The sequence below is a fragment of the Cynocephalus volans genome, chromosome 1 (assembly GCF_027409185.1).
Source record: "Cynocephalus volans isolate mCynVol1 chromosome 1, mCynVol1.pri, whole genome shotgun sequence".
NCBI classification, from domain to species: Eukaryota; Metazoa; Chordata; class Mammalia; order Dermoptera; family Cynocephalidae; genus Cynocephalus; species Cynocephalus volans.
This window is the reverse complement of record NC_084460.1, coordinates 203,548,755-203,576,222: the sequence shown is the minus strand read 5'-3', so window position 1 is coordinate 203,576,222 and position 27,468 is coordinate 203,548,755. Positions and strand designations below refer to the sequence as shown.

General features: G+C 44.7%; 1 protein-coding gene across 1 annotated transcript in view; it reads right to left on the bottom strand.

Moving 5' to 3' along the window:
- Positions 1 to 21,629, bottom strand: part of GPR39 (G protein-coupled receptor 39) — a 190,103-nt gene extending 168,474 nt beyond the window's left edge. The window contains exon 1 of the mRNA XM_063087498.1: positions 20,774 to 21,629. Coding sequence (XP_062943568.1) covers positions 20,774 to 21,629 — 856 coding nt within the window. The remainder of the gene's footprint in view (positions 1 to 20,773) is intronic.
- Between the last annotated feature and the right edge of the window lie 5,839 nt (positions 21,630 to 27,468).

Sequence of the window (27,468 nt, the reverse complement as noted above, 5' to 3'; positions counted from 1 at the left end):
TACAGACGTCTCCTAGACTTGAAGGAGATTCAGTCTCTTATACTTCCTGATATTCTCAGTTCCTTCCATGGTAGGCGTTCAATAAACATTTGCTATCTGAAAAAAATGCAGGCATTCCAGAAAAGAAGGTCTGTGCTGGAAAATGAATCCAGTTTCTAAACCAAGAGTTTGTAAACTAACTTTTGGAATACAACATATCTGTAAGCAGAGAACTGCCTGCCCTGACCACGATACCTCACAGGGCTCTGCCTCCTACTTCCTTGTTTACGTGTCTCATTTCCTGTTCTGGAAGCTTCTAGAGAACACACAAGAGTGGGAGGTATTCTCACCGTGGGCCTAGAGCAGAGGCTAGTATCTAACAGACATACTGTAATTACTGGCAGAAGGAATCAAGGAATGAAGAATAGAAATAGTCACTCAAGGCAGGCTTCTTATAAGTGTGCCTACAGGTCAGCCCGTCTGGGCTTTTGATTTAAATAGTGATTTCTGTTGCTAAGGCCTTGCCCACATAGACCAACAGCACAGAAGAGAGTGTCCTTCAGGAGCTCAAAGGAGGGCAGGCCAGATGGAACGTCAGTCAGGAGGTGCTGATGCCCCCACAGTCGCTGAAGGTCGTGCCCTGCACAGGGCACGTGTGCCTCTCACGTTCTTCCCAGTGCCAGTTGCAACTGAGCCTCTTTTAGCCTCTCTTTTTTTATTTTTTTTAATGACAACCCCGCCATTCATTTTTCCAAATTCCACTGACTGAAGAAGGTTCAAACCAGGACATGCTCTGAAGTGGTTTGGCGGTGCTCACCTTCAATTCCTTTCTTGCCATTGACGCTGACGTCAGCAGTCAAGCTTTGTTAACTAGCAAATCTCTTTCCTATTTCCACCAACTCATTAATCCAAGTACCAGGCTGGCATTTGCTTCCCCACTCCTAGAACTCGAATTAATGTCAAGGGCACCTCCAGCTACTCTTTCCTTTTCCTCTCTCTGTCTATCCCCCTCCCCTAAGAAGCTGCCCCTGCATCTCAGTTCACACCTCTAGGAAAGGGCAGAAAGGGGATTGGATGCCAGCAGTCCAGTTCCAGAGTCCATGTTCTTGCCCCAGGCTAGCCAAGAACCACAGCTCAGGCTACTGTGGGGGCTGGTGAAAGGGGCTTTCCAAACCTTTCTGCCACAACAGAGCTCACTGCAACTAACCGCCATCAAAATACTGTCCCTGGCCCTTTGTTTGACATTTCATCCAGTGGTGGCACCAGCAAGAAAATGACCCTGTCCTCTGAAGAGGGCTGGGGTTTATCACAGCACAGGGGGACTCGGAGATATTTCTCTAGAAGTAGGGCTGAGCATCAGGGAGTCACCTGCTGTCCACAAGCCTTTATGGCAGGTGTTCCAGAGTCACAAAATGATGGAGCAGGGTGGAGATAAGTAGGTGTCACGTTTTGGTGCGACCCACAAACCCTGACCATGCCTCTTGAAGTCCAATCCCTTGGTACACAAATGCATGAAGCAGCCTGGTGCAGTGACGCAGGAAGTGCACACACCTGTGGCAAAATGGGAACAGCACGAGCTCTCGAGTGGCATTCGAATTCCTTAAAAAATAAACACACACTGAGCTAAGCAAACAAGACTTATCCTGGCCACCTCTAGCCCCTAGGCTGTCGCACTGTGAGATCAGGTGGACGGCTAAGGAAAATGGATAAACACTTTGTATTCCATAAGATTTCTTTAAAAATTACTTCTCTCTTCAGAGCCATCTAAATCTGTATCAGAACGGAACCACTTTAGGAATGAAGCCCTATAGAACCATCGAAGCAAATTAGAATGTTTCTCCCCAAGCTATCCATTTTCTGGAAGGCATTCAATCAAGATGTTCCTTCAGCTTTCTGTCCTTTTTCTGAGTGGTAGCTTTTTGCTCTATATGGAAAAGATAAGAACAATCTCAAACCTATCCAAAGGCATCTAATTTTCCTGTAACAAAAGTCCCAGCATTGACAAGTGGAGCCGTGTCTGAGCCGCCTGCACAGGACAACTCTATATTTTCAACAGAGCTGTTAAAGTAATCTGTCCTCCTTCACACCCATTCACCCTTGGCATATTGCCTCAGTGAGTCTGAAAGACTGTTTCTGCCCACAATACCTTTATTCTGAGCTGCACATTAGACTGTCATCCAAGTACTGTTTACTCAAAAAAGCAAATAAATAAGTAAGTAAGTAAGTAAATAAATAAATAAATAAATAAATAAAAGCCACTCATCTTTGGTTTTCTCTTGATTTTTAAAATAAATAATGGGCTTGACTACACTGTGATTTTCCAGGTTTAATTGCTTTATTTATTTTAGATCAAATCTCACATTGCATGCTTATTACAAATGGCCAGGCAGAACATGAACAGAAATCCTGTTTGTGATTTGGCCTCCCAAGTTATGTTGGAAAAATGGAAAGCTGCATCATAGAGGAATATTCTTACAAATATTATTATCGATGGCATCAGGGCTGCAGCCCAGCAGTTTGGTATTTGGCACTAATCACTGACATGCCACACATCAAAAGGATTAAACATATACATGCTCAGTGCTACATAGTAATATGCCACCAGAGCAGAGCAGGGGAATTCCTGCCATCCATGCAGAGAGGAAATGAGCAATTGCCTGCATATTTCTCCCTTCTCTCCAGTGCATAGGCTCTGTTTGCCCTCCGGGTGTGAGAGACGGGCAGGGAAAATGACTAAAGGGTGATTCAGAACTCACGAAGGCCTTCAACTTAAAATGAGGATTGGGCACTTTGGGATTAGCAAACTTTTTCTTTAAAGGGCTAGATGGGAAATATTTTAGGCTTTATGGAACTACACAGTCATTGTCACATATTCTTTTAATTTTTTTCTACAACACTTTAAAAATGTAAAAACCATTCTTGCATTACAGGTATCATAAGCTGCACAGAAACAAGTCTTGCCTGTGTGTAATTTGCTGACCACTGACCGAAGGGAATTAAGTGGCTGTCTGCCAGTGACCTCAGCCACTAAGGCATGTAACACTCATGAAAGTGGCTCAGGAGCCTTCTGTTTGAGTTGGAGCTATGACCTGATTATACATAAGTGTGGTTCACACTTGAGAGGTTGGACCTTGCATATCTGTTTGTCTCCACCCTAAGTGTGACCATGATCCTTTGGGGCATGAACTAAAAATGCCCCTGCAGAGTAAGCTCAAATGCTGCCTCCTCCAAGAACCCTTCCATGACTGCTGCAGCACACTGATCCCCTTCCCTGAACCCCTAATGCTCGCTTTTGTGCCAGATTCTTTGTATGTGGCAATACTGTTATGACACGTAACCTCTAACCACTAAACTTTTTATGACTCTTCATGGTTCACCAAACAGGTTCACCAGCATTACATTACTCAGGCTTCAACTGCAGCCCAGGGATAGGCTCTAAGAGGTGAAGTGTGTCGCCCAAGGTCATATTATTAGGAAGGCTATCTAGCTTCAAAATCCACGCTACTTGCACCACTCACCTGCACCCTGTTCTCCCTTCACATGTCTGCCTGCCTTCCCTGGTGGCTTGCAGTTTCCTTGCAGTCAAAGATCATGACTTATGCTTCTCTGTAGCCCTCCCACGCACAGCCTGATACACAGGGGCCCAGCACAGAACAGCTACTCAGTAAACACATGGGTTTAACCTGGAGGTGAAGCCCAGAATGCTAATGCTAAACCAGGCTAAGACCCCCAAAGACCACTACAGTGCAGGGCAGGAGAGTACAGTGACACAGCTGCTGCCTGACCTCACTCACAAGCCCAGACACATTCATGCAGACACAAAATGGCTGCCCCAGGAGGACGCTGTGGGAGCAGAGCCAGAGCCCACACCTCACACCTCCTGGTCTCCTCTGATACCCTCCCCAGCTGACCACACACTCCCTGTGTCTCTCTTCTCAAACTCTTCCTCATGAGCATCCAAGGAGTATAGTATAAAGCAAAGACTTAATCGTGATCATAACATCAATTTAGTGGCTCAACACTGGCATTTTTATTAATAAAATCAATAGAATAGAAAATATCAAAATGCATTTCACATTCTAAGGTAAGGATGGGTGAACATTGTTCAATAAAACTTTGTTTGCTGTGGGTGGGTATGTGTGCACCGTGTTGCAACATAAAAGTTCAAGCAATTCTAACCAAGTGGTTAACACTGCAAGCTCTGTAGCCAGCTGCCTGGTTCAAATCCACTTCAAACTCTTAATTGCTGTTACCTTTGGCAAGTTTCTTAAACTCTGAATTTCATTTGCTTATCTCTAAAGTAGAGTAAGTAACTGTACCCGCCTCATAGGGTTTTTGTGATAATTCAATAAATGAATACCCCAAAAGTTCTCAGAACACCTCGCACACCAAGTATTAAAAAAAGATGGTAGGTAATATGACTGATGCTCACAATCACCCATAACACAGCTGCAAGATGAGGAGACACTACTGTTATTCCATTTGACTGATGGAAACTGAGGCAGAGAGAGACAGACCAAGCACAAGAGCCAAACCAGCATCAGAGTTTCCAACCCCTTCTTTACCCACAAGGCAGCACTTTCCTGCATCACTGAAATTTCTTCCAGCCCCTCGGGGATCTTTGCTAAACTGAATATAATTGCAACTATTACCTGCTGCCAACATTTTGCAGCTATGTGATGAGGACTGATGAGACACTATAGAGTACTTAGATTGCCTCACAGACAAGCCCGATATAAATTCAGAATGTCATTTTAATGTTCTCATTACTATTATTAAAACAGGAAAAATAGGGAGAACATGATTTCAGCACCTCAAGTTTTAGTGGGAGTCGGGAATGTGGATTCTGGGAACAAATGGTACATCTCAGATGGACTAGCGTGACATAAGTTATGTCTAAGCCATCAACTGTCTATTTCACAATGAAAGTCCTCATTCCCTCCCCGGGGCAGAGTTTTTTGTATTTTTGGAAATAAAGCTGGGCTTGATGACACTCTTCCAAAAATTCATTTTGATATTATTGATTGCCACGGTCAATAATGCCTTGGCCTTATAGGTGCGAGAAGAAACCATCAACATGGTAATTTATCAAAAGCTCCTGCCCCGAACAGGCTGCCAGGGATTGGAGCTGTTCTTGCTCTTCCAGTAACTTCACAGAAGAAAGGGCAAAGGCAAACAATTTCAGAAGCATAGGGACCTCAGGGAGGCTCAGGGCCTAAACCTCTCCGTCTGGGATGAGCACGCAGCTGGGGCCACCTGAGAGTGTTCGGAGGCTCCTCACAGTCATCATGAATCACCTCTCCTGGGCTGCCCTTTTACTTTCTGAAAAGGAACTTAAAACATTCTTAGATTGCATCAGGCAATAACACACAGCAGAATGAAATGTGAATGTCCACACATCTTTATGCTACAGAGGAGACTTCACGGACTCTCTACTCCATGGAGCGCTTAAGATCCCCTTTTTGTGTTGTATCTATGGGGACTTTTAAGACAAACTCCTCAAGTTCACCCCCTTCATGCTTCTCACGAGGAAATAGGTTGAGATTTACTCAAGCCCACACAAGTCGTTGGCTCAACAAGAACTAGAACCAAGCTGAGTCCTCAACTAGAATTCTTTCTGTAATATGACAAGGTCACTGTAGGAAACTAGGTTTTTACTGAGGACCTAGTACATGCCAGGCATTGCACTGGAGGCCTCCTTATACTTCCCATGGAATGCTCATAAATCTTGGATGTCAGTTTATGTCCAATGCAGAGATGATAGAACTGAAATTCTGAGCTGCTGAACAATTTTCCCAAAGTCATACACACTTGTTGGTGATGGAAAGGGGATTGGGACATACGAGGGTACTTCAAAACATTCATGGAAAAATGCAATTAAAAGATAATACAAATCCTTCCTTGAGCTTTTTGAAGACCCCTCGTATATGCCCTATGTACTGCACAGTGTCTCTTCGTAGGTCAGGAGACTGTGCTCACATACCACACTAAATGTATACTTTCTGTTATCCCTTTATTACTTGTAGTAGGCTGAAAAAATGTACCCCCAAAATAACAGGTCCTAATCTCTGGAAACTATAAGTATTACCTTATAAGAAAAAAAGGTTTTGGGGGATGTGATTAAGCTAAAGATCCTGCTGGATTATCAAACTGGGCCCTAAATGCCATTAGATGTATTCTTAGAAGAGGGAGGTAAAGGGGGATTTGATACAAACAGAGGATGCTATGGTCTGAATGTTTGTGTCCCCCCCCAAATTCATATGTTGAAAACTTAATCACTAATGTGATGGTGTGGCCTTTGGGTGGTGATTAGATCATGAGGGCAAAGCCCTCAGGAATGGGATTAGTGCCCTCATAAAAGAGACCCCAGAGAGTATCTGTGCCCTTCCGCCATGTGAGGACACAGTGAGAAGTCAGCAGAAGTCAGCAGTCTGCAGCCTGAAAGCGGTCCCTCACCAGCCACCAAATCTGCCATGTCTTGATCTCGGACTTCCCAGCTACCAGATCTGCGAGAAATAAATTTCTGTTGTTTATAAGCCACCCAGTCTATGGTATTTTGTTATAGCAGCCCGAATGAATTAAGACAGAGCAGGGGGAGATTCAAAGATACTGGCCTTCGGGGGCCGGCCTGTGGCTCACTCGGGAGAGTGCGGTGCTGATAACACCAAGGCCACGGGTTCGGATCCCACATAGGGATGGCCGGTTAGCTCACTGGGTGAGTGTGGTGCTGACAGCACCAAGTGAAGGGTTAAGATCCCCTTACCGGTCGTCTTTAAAAAAAAAAAAGATACTGGCCTTGGAGACTGGAGTGATGCAGCCACAAGCCAGGGAATCAGAAGGCCATGTGATGCAGGCCACAAGTCAGCAGCCATCAGAAACTGGAAGAGTCAAGGAACAAACTCTCCTAGAGCCTCAAGAGGTTGTAAGACTCTGCCGACACCCTGATTTTGGCCCAGAGAAACTGATTTTGGACTTCTAGCCTCCAAAACTGTGAAGGATTAAATTTCTGTTGATTTCTGCCATGTGGTAATTTGGGTAATTCAGGTGTGTGGTAATTTGTTACAGCAGTCACAGGAAACTAAGACACCCCCTTTGCTGTCACTCACACACTTCAGCCACTACTTACATACTTCAGGCGCTGTCCACCAAGTGTGAAGTGTACCTATGTCATGCTCTCTCCACGTCTTCTCAATGCATACAGCTCACTGCCACCTTCCACAGGGAAGGCTCACCTGGCTATGGCGACTCCCGTTCAGGACTCTCGCTCACCACCAAGATCAGGGACTCCTATGAGGAAGTGCTTTGGAGAGCAGCCTCCTTGCCTCTCAACTTCCAGGCAGAGAAAAGAGTAACTACCCTAGTGAAAGAGTCTAGTTGATCAAAAATCAAAAACAATCAGCATTCCAGTGTGAAACTAAAACATTTTCTGAACAAAACTTTTCACAAATTACTAGATTTTCTTTCTTAAATAACGTTTTGGATTTCCAGAAGGCAACAAATGCATCTCATTTATTCCCTGTTTTCTATGGTAACTATCCTTGACATCAAAGGTGTGATTTTACACCTGAAACAAGGAGTTCTGGCTTAAGGCCATTATCTTATTAAGACATAGCTGGAAAATGCCCAATTCTAGAAGCGGAGGGCGTATCCGGAGACCTTTATTTTTCAGGCCAATGTTCAAATACAACATGCCTTTTGTGGTGAGGAAAAGCCACAACCTGAGACCTGGTCAGTGACCTGGGTGACCGAGTCATGTTCCCAGGCAGAAAACACACCCTGTGGATTGGGCATTAACCAGCTCCTGGCAGCAGCATTTTGGGAGGAGGAGGTTCTGCCGCTGGTCCCTCCTCCCCGTTCCTCTAACGTGCTCACACACTAGGATGACATGACTCCTGGGAAACATCACCCAGGGCTCAGCAAGGGCGAGGCACAGAGAGATGACCACACAGAACAGCGTGTGGGCAAAGTTGGCCTGAAGCGAGGAAGAAACTGAGCAATGATGGTGCTCACCCCCGCAGACCAAGCTTGCTTCGGCCCCTATGGGGGCTCTCCCCGTACAGCAGGGCTCTCCTTTGGGGACCACGCCTCTCACTGCACACAGACTTGATGGCACTGTCCATCATCTGCCCTAATCTCAACCTCACCAAGGGCCGGATAAGCAACGTTAGCAACTCTAATAAGATTCTCCTCTCTGGGAATTTGGCCTGAATGCAGTGACAACAAAGATGAGAAAAAACCTGAAGCTGACTCCTCCTTGATGGTGGAGCCCAAGCCAGCTGCCCATGAATTTCTGGTCCCTCGATCCTTGAACCATCTGGTTCTTTAGCTTTTCCTTTGACTCTATGAGCTTCCAACAAATTCTGTTTTACTTCTTAAATAACTCATGATCAGGTTTGGTTGTTCACAGACAAAGAACTTTGGCCTGGCCCCCAAATTCGAGGTCTCCACAGCCAGGCACAGCCTGCCTTTCCAACTCCCTCTTCCCCCATTCTCAGCCCTGGCTATACATTGGAGGCTTAAATAATACATATACTGCAGGTTTAAATCATACCAAAGCCCAGCCCCCACCCCACAAGATTTTAATGTATATGAGCTGGAATGAGGCACTGTTTAATGTTCCACAGGTGATTGCAACATTTAGAAGGGTTGACAACTACCACCTGTCATGACCCTTCATGGCCAACCTGTCCACTCACCGTCTTCAGAACCCAGGGCCTCACTTCCATACCCATGCCCCCATACTGCCTCTGCCACATACTATGGCCATATCAGTCTTTTTGTATTCTTTCCTGATATTCCTCTTCTCAAGAGCCTTCCATGGCTCCCATTGCTTCCAATACATAGTCTGAATTCTTTGGCTTAGCTATTAACTTCCACCGTGTTTGACCCAATCTACTTTCCACTCTAAATTCATTATTCAGTGCTCTCTCCTGGGTCCCCCACTCCAGTCCAATTGTTCTATTACTTATTTTCTGAACATACAGAGTTCTCAGTACAAACAAAAAGCCCATTCCAGTCTCAACTAAAAATGAAGCTATTAGTTATTTCACAGAATCCCTAGGAGGGCCAGAGAATTGGACACGCAGCCAGGAATCATATCCAGTTATCCCACCAAATCGTGCCAATGCAGAGGTGCTGCCAACATCTGGCCTAGGATGCTGCCTTTAGTCCTCCTGTCTTTGCTCTCTTTAAAAGCCACTTTGTTCTTTCTCAATGTCACCTCTCACACATTGGCCCTATACCCAAGGCGATTCCACGTGACTGCTGCCCCTTTCCATCACTCTCTCCCAAATGAGACTCTCATGCTGGTGCAGGTGATTGGCATGAACCAGGTCACATGCTGCACCCTGGCTGCAAGGGATGCTGGGAACGCAAGTTTCTGACCACTAAGTTGGAGAAGCAGGACTCAAAAAGAGGGAAATTCCCCACACATAAGAAGAGCACTCAAAAGCTCCAGATAACCTAAGAGCAAGACAACTGCCTGTGAGACTTGACATCATCGTTTCTTCCCTCCCTACCTCTGACCATCCATAACAAGTCCCCCAGCTGGAGAATGTCCTCTTTTGAGAGCTCAGCTCTTTGCCTGGGGAAGGAATGTGGACTTTGGAACATGTCAGATCCTAGCTCAAATCCCAATGGTTGATGATCTTTTCAATCATCCCTTTCGATCTCAGGCAGTTCTGCAAAGTGACGATAATTATACCCTCAAGATGGTGATGTTATGAAGATTGGAGGTAAAGCATAAAGGCTGGCCTCTGACTGGCTGGCTCTGGCGCTCTGGCCAGCCTCGGCAGCAGAATCCTGAGCAGAAGGAGCAACCTGAAGCTGCTGAATGAAAGACCAAATGCCTCATTTTATGGGCACCTCTCAAGCCCCTTGAATTTTGATTCAACATGAGGAAGGGGGAGATCCCTCCCTGCCAAATGTAATTGAAATTAAATTTTTCACCACCATGAAAATGTGGGCTTGGAGCCAGATTTAAGTTTTTTAAAAAAACAATGTGAAACTTCTCATACCTAAGTATCATGGAGCAAATTCTTATTTGTTACAGCTATGCAGCAAGTGATTGATAGTTCTTATCACACCTGGTGAGTTTAGTCATTCCCAATTCAGCCTTGCCTAGCCTTTTTAAGTTAAAGAATCCCCTCCAAATGTTGTAGATCAGTGCTTCTCTACTTTAACATTAGGGCATAGGAATCCCAGGGATCTGCTCACAGTGCGGATTCGAATTCAGTAGGTGTGGGTATGGCCCAACACTCTGCCTTTTACGGTTTCCCAAGTGATGCGGATGCTGCCGGCCCATCAACCACACGGTGAATATTGAGATTGCAGGCAACATCTCCAGAGAGAAGTCCAATTAGCCACTCTATTAAAAATTCTGGAGCCCAGAAATAGCTTACTTCATAAACAGTCACTACCCCCATCATTCATCAAGTGGCATTTTTAGGCTTCCGCAAGGCTCCACCTCTGTACTTTGATGCCACAGCTAAAGAATATTAAGCTCCTTGAAAGGAGAAACCAGCATCTTGATCTCTGTGGTCCAAATGATATTACGTACATTCTAAGTTTCTTAATTCTCCGTGAATGAACCACCAAATGAAACACAAAGATCTGCTAGAGTGATCCCAGCAGGGTAAAGCCAGTCCAGGTGAGCCTCCTGGAGGAAGGGAGCTTGCAAGACAATCAGTAATGAGGAAAACACCAGGCCCAAGAACAACAGCGTGCTTCTGTAGAAGTTTCGTTCATCCTCTAGCCACAACCTTTCAATCACCAAGGCGGCCCATTTGCTACTCCTGTCAAGACAAACTTGAACTTGAAACACAGTGACAACCAATCAGCTGTCTTTTAAAAATGGGAAATACGCAGCTGTCATTTCAACATGATATTTAATCCTTCAGAATGGCAGCATATAGAAAGTAGATCCATAAATCTCCAGAAGGCTTCATTTCTGCTGAGTACATCATGTCTTCCAAAGAATTATAATATATAAAGCCAAATATAATATATAAAGCCAAATGACTTCAGCTCTGCCCAAACACCCTTCATGGAGTGTTTTATTTCTAAGACAGGGTACATTTTTCCCCCTTCACTAGAGAAAGAGGATGGCTTTTCTCCATAAGTTCAATGAACCTCATCACTCCCAACTGGGCCTGCCTCCCATTTCGGCATGCATTTGGTTTCACAGCCACTTAGACATTTAACAAGTACAAAAGCAACTCAATGCTGCAGCCTCGCCTCCTGAGCCCTGTCTGTCAGCTTCTGGTAATACCACTGCTCTCCAACTACCCAGCCACCCTGGAGATGTGTAAAGTGGTGGGAGGAGGTGTCTAAAAAGCCCTCTGCCTGCCAGAATGGCTCTTACACATTGAGAGTGCAAACAGGAAATTCTGTCAAGTTTCTAAATTGGCAGAAAACCCAAAGCCAGACAATGGCAAAGTTTGTTAGCCGAAGACATCTCTATCTTTCTCTCTTTCTCTCTCTCTCTCTCTTTTTTTTTAACAGCTGGCTGGTATGGGGATCCAAACCCTTGGCCTTGGTGTTATGAACACCAGCTAACCAACTGAGCTAACTAGCCAGCCCCCAAGACATCTCTCTTGCTTTCGGCATGGAGTTGGCTCCCCCTACCTCCCGCTTTTCCCATTTGCAGCTAAACGATGGTGAAAAAGACTCCAGAAGCAGCAAAGCTGCCCAGATGTTAACTTATTCACCAAACATTTACTCAGCACCTACTAAGTGCCAGGCCATGAGGAAAAAGAGCTACCAAAAAGATAACTGCAACATCAATCCAGTACCATTTCCTCTCTGATGATTGAGGTATCCAGGATTCCAAAAATCCAGCTCGTGAGACTCAAATTCACAAAATTTGAATTCTCCAAACATGAGTCTAAAAGTCCAGTGACCACTCTGTGGTGCTCTGGAGCCTGGTAAATTTCCTGATCACTGAGTACTGGGCAGGTGGTCAATAAATGGTGTATCGGCCAGTGGCTGGGCCAAGGGTACAGTTTTGGAAGGTGAGACTTTTCAAAGAGAAGCTTCTGGAGATTGAATCTGTTCTGAAAGATAAAACAAAGGCAGGATACGTGTTTACCTTGGAGCACCCTTATCAGGGTTCAGGGACTTTATTAGTTTTCTATCATTGCATAGCAAGTTATCGTAAACTTAATAGCTTAAAGCAACACCTATTTATTAACGCAAAGTTCTGTAGATCAGAGATCCAGGCACAGCGTGGCTGGGATCTCTGCTCAGAGTCTCAAGGTGTAGGCCAAGCTGAGTTCTTTTCCAGAAGCTCTGGGGGAAAAGCCACCTCTGAGTCATTCAGGTCCCCCTCTGCTTGCTGGTTCTCAGTCCTTAGAGGATACCTACGTTCCTTGCCATGTGGTTTCTTCCATCTTCAAAGCCAGCAATGGCGAATTTCTCCCTTGTCAAATGCCTCTCGTGCTTTTCCTCTCTGACTTCTCTTGTCTTTGATCTCTAGACCCAGATTTAAAGGGTCATGAGATTTGGTCAAACCCACACAGAAAATCTCCCTGTTTTAAGGTCAACAGATTTGGGAACTTAATTACTTCTGCAAAATCCTTTCACTGCAACACCTAGATTAGTGTTTGATTGAATAACTGGGAGAAGGTATGTGTACCCCAGGGGTCAGGAATTTGGGAGGCCATCTCAGAATTCTGCCTATCACAGGGAAAGAGGGAAAAAGCAGGTAGAGCTAACTTCCTGAGGATCATAGTTTGGGTGGTTTCCCTTTGTTCCAGGAGCAGCAGCCACTGTCAGGGACTTCAATCAATCAACCTATCAAGCAGTGCATAGCCACTGTGTCCCCAGCCCCAGTAAGGCAGGTTGAAGATATATGCCAGTGCAAGGTCCCTTATCTCAGGGAATTCAAAGTATAGTCAGCAGACAACACCTGTACCCTCACTTGAGAAAATGTCTAAGGTGGCTCATCATGCGTAGGAAGATCAGTGTAAGTTGGAATGGTCCAGGAAGGCTTCAAGGAAGAGGTGGGGACTTGAGATTGTAATTGAAGAATGTACAGGTCACTGCACAACAGAGAGAACAAGTTAGAGCTACTGTGACCTAGCTCAGGTCCCTGGAGCTATCTCTCACCAGAGCCCAAGCGAGATTGGGGCAGTCTGGGTCTCTGTGCTAGGAAAGTGTGAGTTGCTGATGGAGGTAGTCACTCTCTGGCTATGGAGGCCATGGCTGCAGCAAGACTTGGGAAAACCAAGAGCCAGGAAATAGGCTAACGGAAAGAGGAACTCACTGGCATCAGCTGCTCTACCAGGACTGTGTCCCACTGAAGGGTTGTCTCTTTTTTATTCCAGGAACACAACAGGATGTATTTTGACCCAAATTGCAATGCAGCAAATGCTGTCATGCCAAAGGCAGCAGCACAGACTCAACTGTGCTGTTTTACTCCTTAAAACCTTTCAATGGCTTCCAAGGATTAATTTCAAACCCCTTAGCTATGGTCTTGTCTGGAACTGGCTGATCTCATCCGCCAGGCTGGGCTTGTGATACATTAAAGGGAGAGCTATGGAGTTCAGCAATCCCTTTTCACTCTTTCCAAAGCCTGCCTTTCAAGATTATTGCCTAGGTAAAGAGGTCAAGAAATCCAGCCTCCAGACTCAAAACTGACCCACAGCACCTTTGTAGCAGGCAGTACCTGCTTTTTCCTTCCCTGGGGTGCAGCCTCATGGCTCAGCTTTAAGGGAAACGGCTGGAAGAGAATGGAATGTAAAGGGGAAATAAAAACACATTGGTTCAGTATTTTGAAAATGTTGTCCCCACTGCATCCTCTTTCCAGCATCCCATTGTTAACAGTGGTGAAAGGGCCTGCCAAGAAGTAACGTGCAGAGTTGTATCATTGCATTAACACCTAGACTGTGAAACTTCAACCTAATCACTTCCATTTCATGGTTACTTCTGGCAAGTACATATGGTTAAGCTAATAGTCAGGGGCTGATTGGGACAGACTGCTCATTTGCTCAAGGGAGAGAAAATTTCAAGTGTCACTCATGATGCCTTGGCTCTGGCAGGCTCAGAGGAATCAGATCCCTTTCAAAGAAAGCATCCTTAGGTCAGACTAACCAGAACATTTCTGAGGACTAATAAATTTCTATAGGAATGCATGATCGGGGGAAAGAGAACATTGCTTCTCAGTACCAAGCTGAGTCCTATCCATTTATTTATTCAGTCAACAAATATTTATTGAACATCTGCTACGCACCAGGCACTTTGCTAGGATGGAGGTACGGTATTGAGAAAAATTAGGGATGGTTTCTGCCCTCAAGGAAGACAGACATCAAACAAATTATTGCACAATTAAGTGTAAAATTACAACTGTGAGTCATGGTTCAAGGGAGGTTTAATGAAGTCAGGGAGGATGAGCTGGGTTTCCCTTAGGAGATTCAAAAGAGGAGGAAGATATTAACCTGGTAAAGTGGATAAGGGGGTGAGCAGGTAGAGCACAGAGTAAGACAGAAAAGCTTTTCAGGGACAGGAAACAACATGTGCATAGGCTAAATGGTGAGAAAGAGCTCAGTCATAGTCTGTTGAAGGACCTGAAGCAGGGCAAAGCAGTTAAGGGGTGTTAAGGACTGAACTGTGTCCCCCAGAATTCATATATCGAAGCCCTAACTGTATTTGAAGACAGGACCTTTAGTAGGTAGTTAAATGTGGTCATAAGGGTGAGATCCTACCTAGTCTGATAGGACCAGTGTCCTTATAAGAAGAAGAGGAGACATCAGGGTTGCACATGCACACAGAAAAGGCCATGTGAGGACATGGCAAGAAGGCAGCCATTTGCAAACCTAGGAGAGAGGCCTCAAAAGAAACCAGCCATTCTGGCACCTTGATCTCAGACTTCTAACTTCCAGAACTGTGAGAAAATAAATATCTGTTAATTAAGCCATCCCGTCTGTGATATGATGTTAGGGAGGCCCGAGCAGACTAATAACCAGGGAAGAATGGTACTTGATAAAATTGGAGAGGCAGCCATAATTCAAGAGCCTATGGGAAGGATTTTGGTCTGTGTTTGACATAAGAGCCATGGGAAGCCACAGACTGGCTTTAATTTGTTGGGTTTGGAGATTAGGGAGTCAAGGAGATCCCAGAGGCTGCAGTGTGAAAAAGAGCTCAGACGAGGGCAAGAATAGTTGCAGACTCTTAGAGTGAAAACCCACCAAGTCAAGCACCCTCATTCCAAGAGCAGGCTTGCTGCAAACAAAGGAGAAAGGGCAGCCTGGGAGCTTGAGCTCTTTGAAGGTACTTGCAAAGGAAGGTGCCCACCAGACAGCAGGGCCCAGGTGAGGCTGAACACTACCCATTTACAAGAACACACAGCAGCAATGATATGGAGTCTTCTCTCCAGTGCTTAATAAGTATCCAAGGAGTAGATATGGAGAGTCAGCTGGCAGGGGAGGTGGACAAAGGAAAAGACAATGAGAGCTGATAGTGTCATCCTAGTGGTGGATCAGGGGACCTTGTCTAGCAAGGCAGGAAGGGGCTCCTTGACTCCCAATTCAACATTTTTCCTCTGTGCTATCTCACCTCACACATGGCTGTTATTCTCAGTGGTTTTCATATTAATAAGCTGAATGCTTTGCTCAACTGAGGCCGCGGCTGCCTTATTACACTTCGACAGCCGCTACAAGGCACGTGACCAAGACAGATGAACAAGCTTGCTAATGAATGGGGACTGGGATTCCAATACTCCCTTCCTCGTGAACTATGCATCTCTCCAACAGAGAAGTGAAATCTTTGAGACAGCCTGATTATAAAAATAAAGCAGCATTATTATGTTTGTCTGCCAGGCTGATCACAGGACACTTGAAATTTATGACAGATAACACAAATAGAAAAAATAAACATGAAATACCACTTATTACAGCCACATTAACACCAAGAAAGGGAAGAAGAGAACAGAGGCTGTAATCCAAATACATGAGGCAAAACTTTTTCCTGAAATATCCAAACACTTGAGTCAAAGTAATATCTTACACTAAAAAAGGTCACTAATTTAATTTTGGTGGTATAGTCCTCCCTCGGTATCCTGGGAGGATTGGTTTCAGGACCTCCCGTGGATACCAAAATCTTCAAAAGTTCAAGTTCCCCTGTTGGTCCTGCAGAACCGGCAGATACAAAAAGTCAGCTGTCCATATTCACAGGTTCCGCACTCCCGTGAATACAGGGGTTTTTATCTGCAGTTGGTTGAATCCGCAGATGCAGAACCCACTGACATAGAGGGCCAACTGTATTTCCCTGAGAAATTGGGTTGAGGTATCCTTTTACACTACAAAAAAAGCCTTTGCTAAGAAAATTAATGGTGAAAACATGAATGTAAGACCAGTATTTACACTAATCAAGAAAACCACTTCTTAAAAATTGCTATTGCACATGAGAAGCATTTTAAGGCATCCATTTCCATGTAATACTTGATATACATTAGAATATAGGGATTGGTTTTTAAGATAATTATACTTTTGGGTTATGGCCTGCACATGGGGTACAAAATTTCACAAAGTAAATGGAAAGGGAGTTGGAGACACACATGAATCGAGTGCCAAGCCACTGACAAATGAAGGTCTGTCTGAATGGTAGTCATGGAAGAATGGAAAATTGACAGGTTGATGCCAGGACAGGTGCTTCAACAAGGATGATTTAAATAGCAAAGAATGAAGAGAAGCCTTCTGTATAATCCTGCTGAGAAGAGTCAAACACAAAGGCTATCATACAGTTTTGTGAGAAAATTAAGCCCTAAAAAAAAGAACACTTGATTCATTCTAAATTGTTACAAGAATTAACGTATAGCTGTAATTATAACCTGTATTTATAAAATACAAGACAAGTTTCTTTTCACAATTTTCACTTTCAAGTCCCAATCAAACGCCTTGTCACATGTAATTTTGGACCCCATCCATTTTAAGGAAATTTTCAGGTACTGATTGTCCTCAGATAAAGAGGACCCACTCTCATCTCAGCTTGTGCATTCTCTCTCTCTCTCTCTTTCTCTCCCCTCCGCTCCCCCCACACAACTCGCCTTCTTAGTTTGGCCTCTAAATTTGGTGTCTAAAAATCCAGAGGATGTAATTCTGATCTCCTTCTCCTTGCTTCTCCCTGGCCCACTCCACAAATATCTAAATGTATATCACCGCTATTTCTACAGTAGTCCATTACAGCCTTTTTCCATCCAAATACACACGACAGATGATGTCCACACTCGAGTTACTCTCCCATGAGCAACCCAAGTTGATCTGCAATTCCTACTGCTAGATGCAACCCCTTCCCTTTCCCTCTGGCTCAGGAAAGCAGATCAGAATGCAAAAGATTATAATTATTACAGAGTCCTGAATCTTCTATGTTTCTTTAATTTTGTAACTTCATGATTATCTGTAAAAATCTGTTTTCATAACTATAGTTGAAAGTCAATCGCTGCCCTGTACTTGAAATCAATCGCTGCCCTACGGTTCTCTAGGAGACAAATGTAACCCAGTCTCAATCACTTTACACTTCTGAAAGTTACAAATTAAAATTGTATTTCTTTTAAATTACTCTGTTGTTCCCCTTTGAGTGGGTGACATTTGACAGCATGCCACATGTGCAAAAGACACAAGCATAGGTGTCCATGGACTTGAATGCCATATACATTGAAATAACTCCAAGGGAGAGTTCAAAAAAATAAGATGGAAGGTCTGAGAAAGCCTTGCTTGAAAGGAAGGCTCATTCTGCACATTCTCATCATCCAAGAGACAAAGCCAAACTCACCAGTTCTTTTTCTCTAGAAGAGGCAAGAAATCCAGACAAGCAACCTTTGTTCTGACATCAGACAAGTACTATCATGGCCACATTAGCCATAGCCTTGCCACAGGAAATGAGGCTAGTACTAATTTCTCACTGAGCTGACGAGATGAGAGAAGAGACACTCATGTTCCCAGGAATGTGCACTTTTGCATTATTATTGTTTCTCCTGCAAATTGCTTGAGAGCTAGTAAGTGTCCCAGCCTCTCTTTCTCTCCCAGAGTTCCCAATTTATTTTCATTATTTGCCAGCCCTACACCTCAACTAGACCGAAGCACAATAGCAAAAGATGCAGAAAGAAAAATTAATATTTTCTAGGGGCTTCCTCATCTTGGGTAGATTTATGAATTTCATTTCTGTTTTGCAAAAGTTAGCATTTTTAACAATGAGGGGAGAAAATCCTTAATTGTTTAATTATTGCCTCAAGAGCTCCAAAGACATCGTGTACTATGTTGTCATTTACATTTCACATCAAATTCAAAATGTCTGAAATGAGCAAATATTTGTTTTAATTTGATCCATCTGTTAAATGAAATACTAAAAAGACAGCTAAATCACTATATTAAATTCCGCGATTTGTAAACAATTTCTACATTCATTTGTTCTGTGTTAAAAATGCCCCAAAGCACAAGTTTTATGAAACCAACAAAATAAATTGCATTGTATTAATTTGATGGATGCAGGCCATGATTTCTTCCTCTTCACTCCATTAATTTATTTCCTAACTTGAGTTAATTAGTGAGGTTTCTATTTTTAAAAGCTCTTTGAAATTCATTGGGAGAGGGGGATATTTGCAAGAACTGCTTTGAAAACCTACCACAGAGGAAATGGGCTAAATACCAGTGGTAAATTCCCTCAAGACATTATCTCACCTTGAGCACCTGATTGCAATTCAGCAATCTTTATGCTGGGACTACAGTGGGTTATTAATATATAGTAGTGATAAAAAAAAAGAAGGAAAGAGCTAAAAGGAAAGAATGAGAGCAGAAGTGAGAACAAACTTATTCCAGGTGATTACTAACAGGATGAGATGGCCTCCAACGTCCTATGCATCTCTAAATACAAGTCTGTGGCATTCTGATTTTATGCTACAAAATGGAAACTGACTTTAACTTGGAACACCCACTGACGGGAGAACATACTTCTACTCAGAGAAACAGATATGTGGTCAAATAGAGAAAATAAAGATAAATCAATTATTTCAGCCTTAATTCCTAAGTTAGACTGAGAGGTAGTTGAAGATCACTTCCTAATTATTGTCTACCCCTAGTTTTTAGCCATTCAGGTCAGTGCCCTGCACTCAAAAAGAAAGAAAAGGAAAAAAAAATAAAAATAAAAAATAAAAAAAAGAAAGGAAATTCATTCACACTAAAGTATAAATTCCAACTAGCAGTTTAAAATATGCCTAAGGAGAAATGGAGCAAGGGAGAACTAGACTTTCAACAAATGTTCAAGCTTTAAACAAATGTGATGTCCCTTCCTTCCTATAATATCTTCGGTAGCAGCCAGTGGTTGATAGAGATTGAATTGGGTTAGGTGCCCCTGCCAGGTCTCCAGGTGATATTACCACCATGACCCCCCTACTCCAACTTTCAGAAAGGTTGGCCCTAGGAAGCAGTAACACCACCAGGCTCATCTAGGAAGCACCTTCCTTGTCAAAGTCCTGCCTTATTATATTTTCCCTTCCCCACATGCCTGTGAAAGGAAAGAATCTTGGAACCATACTTAATGTGATTTTGAACTAGGTCTTCTCTTCTCTAAGCCTCAAATTCCTCCTTTATAACGTTGAACTATAAATCACCTAGCACAGCCCCTGATACAGAGTAAGCATCAAGATACCTGTAAATTCCCTCCTCTCATTTTGCACAGACACAGATTACGGTCAAACCAGCTGGCCACGGACACACTAGAAGCCAGGGGCGCTGAGACAAGACCCTGTTCTTTCCATCTCTCTTCGATAGCCTTCCAGTTTTCTCTCATGTCTAACTCCTGGCCCTGGAACCTGTTACTCAGGTTTCCCACACCAAAACAAACAACGTCATGATTTATTTCTTCTGCTTTCCCACAAGGAAAAGAGAGGGTGGGGAGGTGGACCATTTGTTGTATCAACTCCCCCTTGACTCACACTCTCCCACCCACAGTAATATCTTTTTCTGGTTTCTGCTACAAAATTCTTTTTAAAACTCTTAGCTCACACACCCTTCCAGTAAAGCCCATTCTCCCAGAGGGCAGCGACCAGGCCCCTCTGCTGCAGGCTTTGGTGCCTACAGACCATGGGTTCCAACTTTAAATACTTGTATCACAACAAAAGTTTGGAAACAAACAGCTTTCTCTGAACGGAAATTGGGTATTTGAGGAGATCAATCAAGTCCCAGGAATCTGTGAAGCCGGATTTTCTGGATTGAACAGGCCATTCTGCCATGATCCTGTTCTCTGGTAAGGAACACACCCACCATCGCAAAGGCCAAGCACTACCCTGGGGAGTGCCTGTCTGAGACTGGGTATGAGATCACTGGGGAGAATAAAATAGCAGCCTGGAGAGTGTGTGTCCCTGACAACCTGGCTTCTCCAAAGGAGGAGAAAAATGGGAACAAAACTGAGCTGTCTGATAAAGACAGCACTGGATAGAAGTGTTCCCTTTATCTTGGCAGAACTTGGTCCTTTCCAAAGGACTTTCACCTCTCCTGCATTAGCTAATTTGTCCTTCACATTTCCTGTCCCCATTTTAATCCCAAGCTATTTTGTGACTTGCCCGAGGTCACAGAAGTGGTATTCTAAAATATAGCCAGACCTTCTGACCCCTAGTCTAGTGCTCTTTTCACCATAACCCACCACGAATCCCCAGAACACAAAGAAGAAACATCCAGAGGCTCATATCAACGCCCTCACTGCGCTATAGGACCTGCCAGCCTCCATGAACATAAGCTGACACGTGTAGGGCGAGAGTCCCCGTGGAGGAGCACAGGCAGTGGCGGGGTTGGGGGGAGCTGCTCACTCAGGAAGATGATGGTCTGCCTCCGGGCCGTCCTGCTCTCCGCGCTTTCCGCCTTCCTCAGCTGCGGCTGCCCGCCGCTCGCCACCAGCGTGCCCTGCTTGCTCCTCAGGAGCACCTGCATCATCTTCCAGCACATGAAGGCCACGGAGAGCAGGACCACGAAGTAGACGACGAAGGCGCCGAAGATGCTGGACTGATACACGGCCCAGCGGCTGGAGAGGTTGGTGCAGATGGACATGTTGGAGGTCGCGGGTTGCTCGTGGTGGCGTGTGCGGGAGCGGTTGCAAGCGAGACCCCGGTAACTAGGCACGTCCACCAGGGGGTACTCGGTACCCATGACAAAAAGCGCGGGCAATGCCACCACGGCGGAAGTGATCCAGACGAAACCAATCAGCAGCTTCACCTGGCAGGGTCCCGACACGGCCTTGTACCTGAAGGGGTGACAGATGGCGACATAGCGCTCAAAGCTGAGCGTCAGCACGTGCAGCAGCGTGGCATAGCTGCACGCCTCGAAGAGGAAGGAGTGAAGCTTACAGGGCAGGGTGTAGCTCGGCGTGGTCAGGGGGTTCCAGATGATGCTGTAGAACTCCGTGGGCATACCAATGAGGAAGACCAAGATGTCCGAGCAAGCCAAGCTCACCATGTGATCCGTCACCTCCTTCTGCAAGTAGCCCTTCTTCTGCAGCACCTGGGTGACCCAGATGGTGATGCTATTCCCCAGGATGCCCACCACGAAGATGACCAAGTAAACCAGAGTGAGGGTGATTTTGGTCCAGGTGGCCATCTCAAACTCGGGGACGTGGCTGTGGTCGATGACATAGGAGCAGCCACTGCCGTGGCCGCTGGCTGAAGCCATAAGGAAGACAGCCACGCCACCAGGTCCAAAGACTTTCTCAACTTCCCTTTCTCCTCCCAGCAGAGCCCAGATTTCCTGGCTGCAGCTCACCAGAGTGGGCGCAGGGCTTCCTCTCACTCGAGTTCTCCTGGCAAAGGTAACTCAGTATTTCAGGTGCTTTCATGGAAACTTCCTGGAGCAGCCCGAGCTAGGAGCGGCCCCGGAGGCGCCTGGGGGCGGGCCTTGGGGTGTGCCCGTGCGAGTGAGGCGGCAGAAGGCGGGGGAAGGAGGTTCTGATCCGGCCCCGCCGGGAGGGACACCCGCAGCCCCTGGCGCGCCCTAGCTTCCCGCGGTCGCCCTGGGTGCGCGCTTCGCCTCGCAGCCCCCCGCTCCCCTTACAGCAGCCTGGCACTTGCCGGCCCCGGCCCACCCTCCGGGAGCCCAGCCTCTGGTGCTGCGCGAGGTGGGGTGGTCAGCGATCAATCATTAACCACCGCAGATTGTGCTCGGAGGCCGGCTGCAGACCCAGCCCAGCGGCGGGGTTTGACTAAGCACTTAGGCATCGTCCCCGAAATCAGATCTTGGCTCCCGAGCATCGGGCGACGGGTGGCCCCACCTCCCCCGTCACCCATGCGGCCACGGCCGAGCCAGCTGTCGCGGTCTGCCCGGACGAGCATTCCAGGGCGGTGCCTCCTGGGGAAGCTAGAGTGCGCTCTCGAGCTCGGAGCAAGGCAAACTTCCCCTCGCCCGCCGCGCCCCCGCCCCCACAGCTGCCTTGGGGCCCCTGCAAAGATCGGGTCTCGGCCAGTTTGGAGTGGCTGGACCCGGGCGCCCCCTTCCCCTCCTCTGCCAGCCAGGTCGCTCTGGAGGAGCCAGCAAGCGCTCGCACGCTTAGTGCCTGCATTTGGGGCACTCGGGGTGTTTGCAGTGAACAGCTGGGCTGCGCGCTGCCTGGAGTCGCTGTCTTCGGAAGTCGGTCCCAAGCAGGCTAATAGGATCCACATAAAAGCCTTGCCTTTCCCCAAACCCTCCCAGTGTTCTGCGTAGGGCCCTGCCTCGCCTTCGCGCCTGAGGGACCCGAGAAGCTCCAGGTCCGCCTTTCAGTTTCACTCCAAGGAGCAGGCCGCTTTGCGGCAGCTTCCAGAAGTCTTTAATTGGGGACATGTATATGGATGAGGATCGCCCAGTCCGCCAGGAAGCCCCGGGTGGGGAAGCGCGTCCTCCGCAGGGAGCTGCTCCCAGAACGTCGAAGACAGCAGGAGGAGGCTGCCAGACTGTCCCCACAGAGCCAGCGCGTAAAAAACCGGCATTAAGGGATGGCAGCATTTTTTCCCTTTCCGAGAGAAAGGAAAATACCTAAAGGACCCATTTTCATCTTCTAATTCCAAAATCAGAGGGAATGGGGGGTGGGGAGAGGGGAAGGGAGAGAGAGAGATTGTCTTATGCATTGTAGGATATTTAACACTCGCGCGCGCGCGCACACACACACACACTCACACACACAATTTGACGGCCCAAATATTGCTAAATGTGCTAAATGTGGAACTCGCCCTCCGGGAGAACCACTGCCTTGAAGGAAGAAAATAGATTCCCTTTAACTGTACCTCCTAAGGCCTAGCACAGGCCCTGTGCTGAAAACATCCTTAAATGATCACAACCACACTGATGTGATCCTTTTAAAGATGGAGGAACTGGGGTGTCCAGAGGATAGAAGCTTTTCCAAGACCATAAAAGAGTGAGTGAAAGATCTCACTGATAGGAGAATCTAAAAAAAAGAAGTTGAATGCATAGAAACCAAGAGTAGAACAGGTGGTTACCAGCACCTGGGAAGGAGGGGAAACGGGGAGATGTAGGTCAAAGGGTACAAAGTTGCAGTTATGTAAGATAAATAAGTCTAGAGATCTCATGTACAGCAGGAGGATTATAGTAAATGATATTGTGACGTATATTGAAAATTTGCTAAGAGAGTAGATTTCAGGTGCACCACATGAAAAACAGGAGATCACTATGGAAGGTGAAAGGTATGCTAATTTGCTTGACTGTAGCAATCAATACAATTAAAAAAACTGTAGAGAGAGAGTGAGAGAGTTGGAAATTAACCCGGATCTGTCTGACTCCCGAGTTCACAATCCTAGCCCCTAAGAGGAAGGAAATTCTGGGAGCACATAGGTGCTCAGCAAATGTGTACTGAATGATGCATGTACAAATGTGGGGACTGTGTTTTCTGAACTGAACCCTGGACCCATGGTCCGATGACCTCAGGGTTTTTTCATTTTGGCACTGTCTCAAGGGGAAAAAAAACCTGTGTGGCCACCGATCTTTACAGTTAGCTTCATATGTGGCTATGGTGTTTTCTCTCTTCATTTGTTCTCTCTGTTAAATTACAAGCTCCAAAACCAAGGATTATGTCTTTTCTCTCTCTGATAGTTCTTCATAGCACCTTAAATAACGTGTTTTGTTTTCTCCCTGACAGTTCTCCCCACTCCCCATGTGTGCTACTGGACCTATTTACTGGTGGAGAAACTCCTAAGTTAATTACTTACTGGTGTACTGTGCTTAGCTGAAGGACCTAGATGGCCTTATTCTGTCCCACAAAGCTCACGGAAGGGGGTAGGGGACATTACAGGGGAATCAGGGGAAGCACGGGCTCTCGGGGCCTTCCTAAGTACAGATTAGATCCCTGAATGGACCCCTGGCTGTTTGTTATCCCATAGTGACCAAGAAGAAAAAGGTCTAGGATGGTTCCAGAGAGTCTCCCACCCCCAACACACACATACACATACTCACGCATCCCTGCCCTTGCCTACTTTCTTCTCAAAGCTATAAACAAGCTAAAACTTCACAAGTATCCCCATCCCAGCTGTAGATCTCTCCTTTGAAATTCTCTTCTTAGTCTTTCTCTGAGCCCCTAATATGGTTCAGGCACTTTCACATAATTCATTTCCTTCAGTCCTCATAATGCTGTAAGGTGTGTATTATTACTCCCATTTTACAGATGAGGAAACTGAGGATTGGGGGGATTAAGTGACCTGCCAGAAAGGTCTAGAGGCAGGATGCAAACCCAGGTCTTTCTGGCTCCAAAGCCCTTTCCATTCTGTGCTACTATCTCCCTGTCAGGACGAGGCCGTGCCAGGTGAAACAGTGGCATTTTGGAAAGAAGCGTTTTTTGTTTTTTTTTTTTCCTGTCACCAGCCTCAGTGCTTCTCATCACCCCAGCTGCGCAATGCTAGTCATCCTGCAATATATTTGATAATTCCAGTTTGTTATGCTCAGACAAGATTTCCATTATTGTCCAATTCCTTTCATCAAAATTTTCTTTCCCAAAGTGTGAACACAAATTACAAATGCATGGCCAAACAGTGAGAATCAAGCTAATTAAAATTCCCTCCTTATAGCAGAGATGGAAAAATACATTTTGAACAAAGGTCTAGGAGAATTAAATTTTCATTTCACCTTTGCTTTTCCTAAGACCAATTAAAAACTGTTTAATGTGCTCTCACTTGTTGATAACAGACTAGTAGCACCTGGCCAAGGTCTGTGTAATCTAGATTTTTTTTTTAGCACTTATGAATAAATTTAACAAAGGAAGTGAAAGATCTGTACACTGAAAAATATAAAACATGGATGAAAGAAATTGAAGATGATGTTGGCTGATTAGTTCAGTTGGTTACAGCATGATGCCGATAACACCAAGGTCTGGGTTTAATCCCTGTACTGGCCAGAAATGAAAAAAGAAAGAAAAAATTTGAAGATGACAAAAGTAAATGGAAAGATATCCTGCGTTCGTGGATTGGAAGAATTAATACTGTTAAAATGTTCATACCGCTCAAAGTAATATACAGATTCAATGCAATCCCTATCAAAATTCCAATGGCATTTTTCATAGAAATAGAAGAAACAATTCTAAAATTTGTATAGAATTACAAAAGTCCCCAAATAGACAAAACAGTCTAGAGAGAGAAAAGCAAAGCTGGAGGCATCACACTTCCTGATTTCAAATTATATTACAAAGTTACAGTAATCAAAACAGTATACTACTGGCATAAAAACAGACACATAGACCAGCAGAACAGAATAGAGAGCCCAGAAATAAACCCAAGCATATATAGTCAACTAATTTTCTAAAAGGTCATCAGGAATACACAATGGAGAAAGGATAGTCTCTTCAGTAAATGGTGTTGGGAAAACTGGATATCCACATGCAAAAGAAAAAAACTTGACCTTATCTTACACCATACACAAAAATCAACTCAAAATCTACTAAAGACCTAAACATTAAGACCTGAAATTGTAAAACTCCTGTAAGAAAGCATAGGAGAAAGCTCCTTGATACTGACCTTGGCAATGATTTTTTGAATATCACACCAAAAAGCTCAGGCAACAAAAGTAAAACTTAACAAGTGAGACCACATCAAAGTAAAAAGTTTCTGCACAGCAAAGGAAATAATCAATCAAATGAAAAGGCAGTCTGCAGATTAAGAGAAAACTTTTGCAAACCATGTATCTGATAGGAGGTTAATATCCAAAATATATGAGGAACTTAATTCAATAGCAAATGAACAAACGAATGATGACCTGATTTAAAAATGGGTGAATGACCTGAATAGACATTTTTCCAAAGAAGACATTAAAAATGGCCAACAGTTAAAGGAAAAAGGTGCCCAGTATCACTAGTCATCAGAGAAATGCAAATCAAAACCACAATGAGATATCAGCTCACACCTGGTGGAATGGCTATTACCAAAAAGACAAAGGTAAATGCTGGATGTGGAGAAAAGGGAAGCCTCCTGCACTGCTGATGGGTTTGTAAGTTGATACAGCCCCTATGGAAAACAGTATGGATGGTCCTCAAAAAAGTAAAAACAGAACCACCATATGACACAACAATCCCTCTGCTGGGTATGTACACAAAGAAAATGAAATCAGCCCCTTGTAGAGATATCTATGCATGTTCATTGCAGCATAGCTCACAGTAGCCAAGACATGGAAACAATCTAAGTGCCCATCAATTGATAAAGAAATTGTGGTGTGTATATATATACACAATGGGATATTATTCAGCATTAAAAAAGGAGTACTGCCCTTGGCAACAACATGGATAAACCTGGAGGATATTATGTTAAGTGAAATAAGTCAAACACAGAAAGAAAAATACTGCATGATCTCACTCATATGTGGAATCTAAAAAAATGTTGAAAACATAGAAACAGTAGAATGGTGGTGACTGGGGGGAAGAAATGGGGAGAAGTAGACCGTAAGATACAAAGTTGTAGTCAAAGCTGTAGGATGAATAAGTCTAGAGACCTAATGTACAGCACGAGAACTATATTTGACAGTATTGTAATGTCCACCGGAAATTTGCCAAAAGGCTAGATTTTAGGTCCTTTTACCACAGACAAAAAGAGGCAACTATGGAGGTGATAGATATGTTAATTTGCTTAACTGTAGTAATCATTTCATCATGTACATCTATATAAAAACATCATGGTGTACACCTTATATATATATATATACAAATAAAAAAGAAAAAGACAGAAATTGCTAAATTAACGTGTCTTTGTATGTTAATTATAGAAAGTGCTAGAGATACAGGAGAGACAAGTGTCCTAATCTCTGAAAATGACGGTACGTATACTGCACATAGGAATCTTTATAATAACCAGAAATATCATCCAGCAGAGCTCCCTATTTCCAAACAGACCACACAACACAGAGAATGTACTGAACAACAGGGACTCTACACTTTCCAATGTTACCTTCGCTAAATATGAGCTTCAAGTTGTTTGCAGACCTGTGGCAATCAAGTGGCAACCTGCCTGCTTAAATACAGAGTTCGTGCCTTATGATGCTTTTTCTGAGT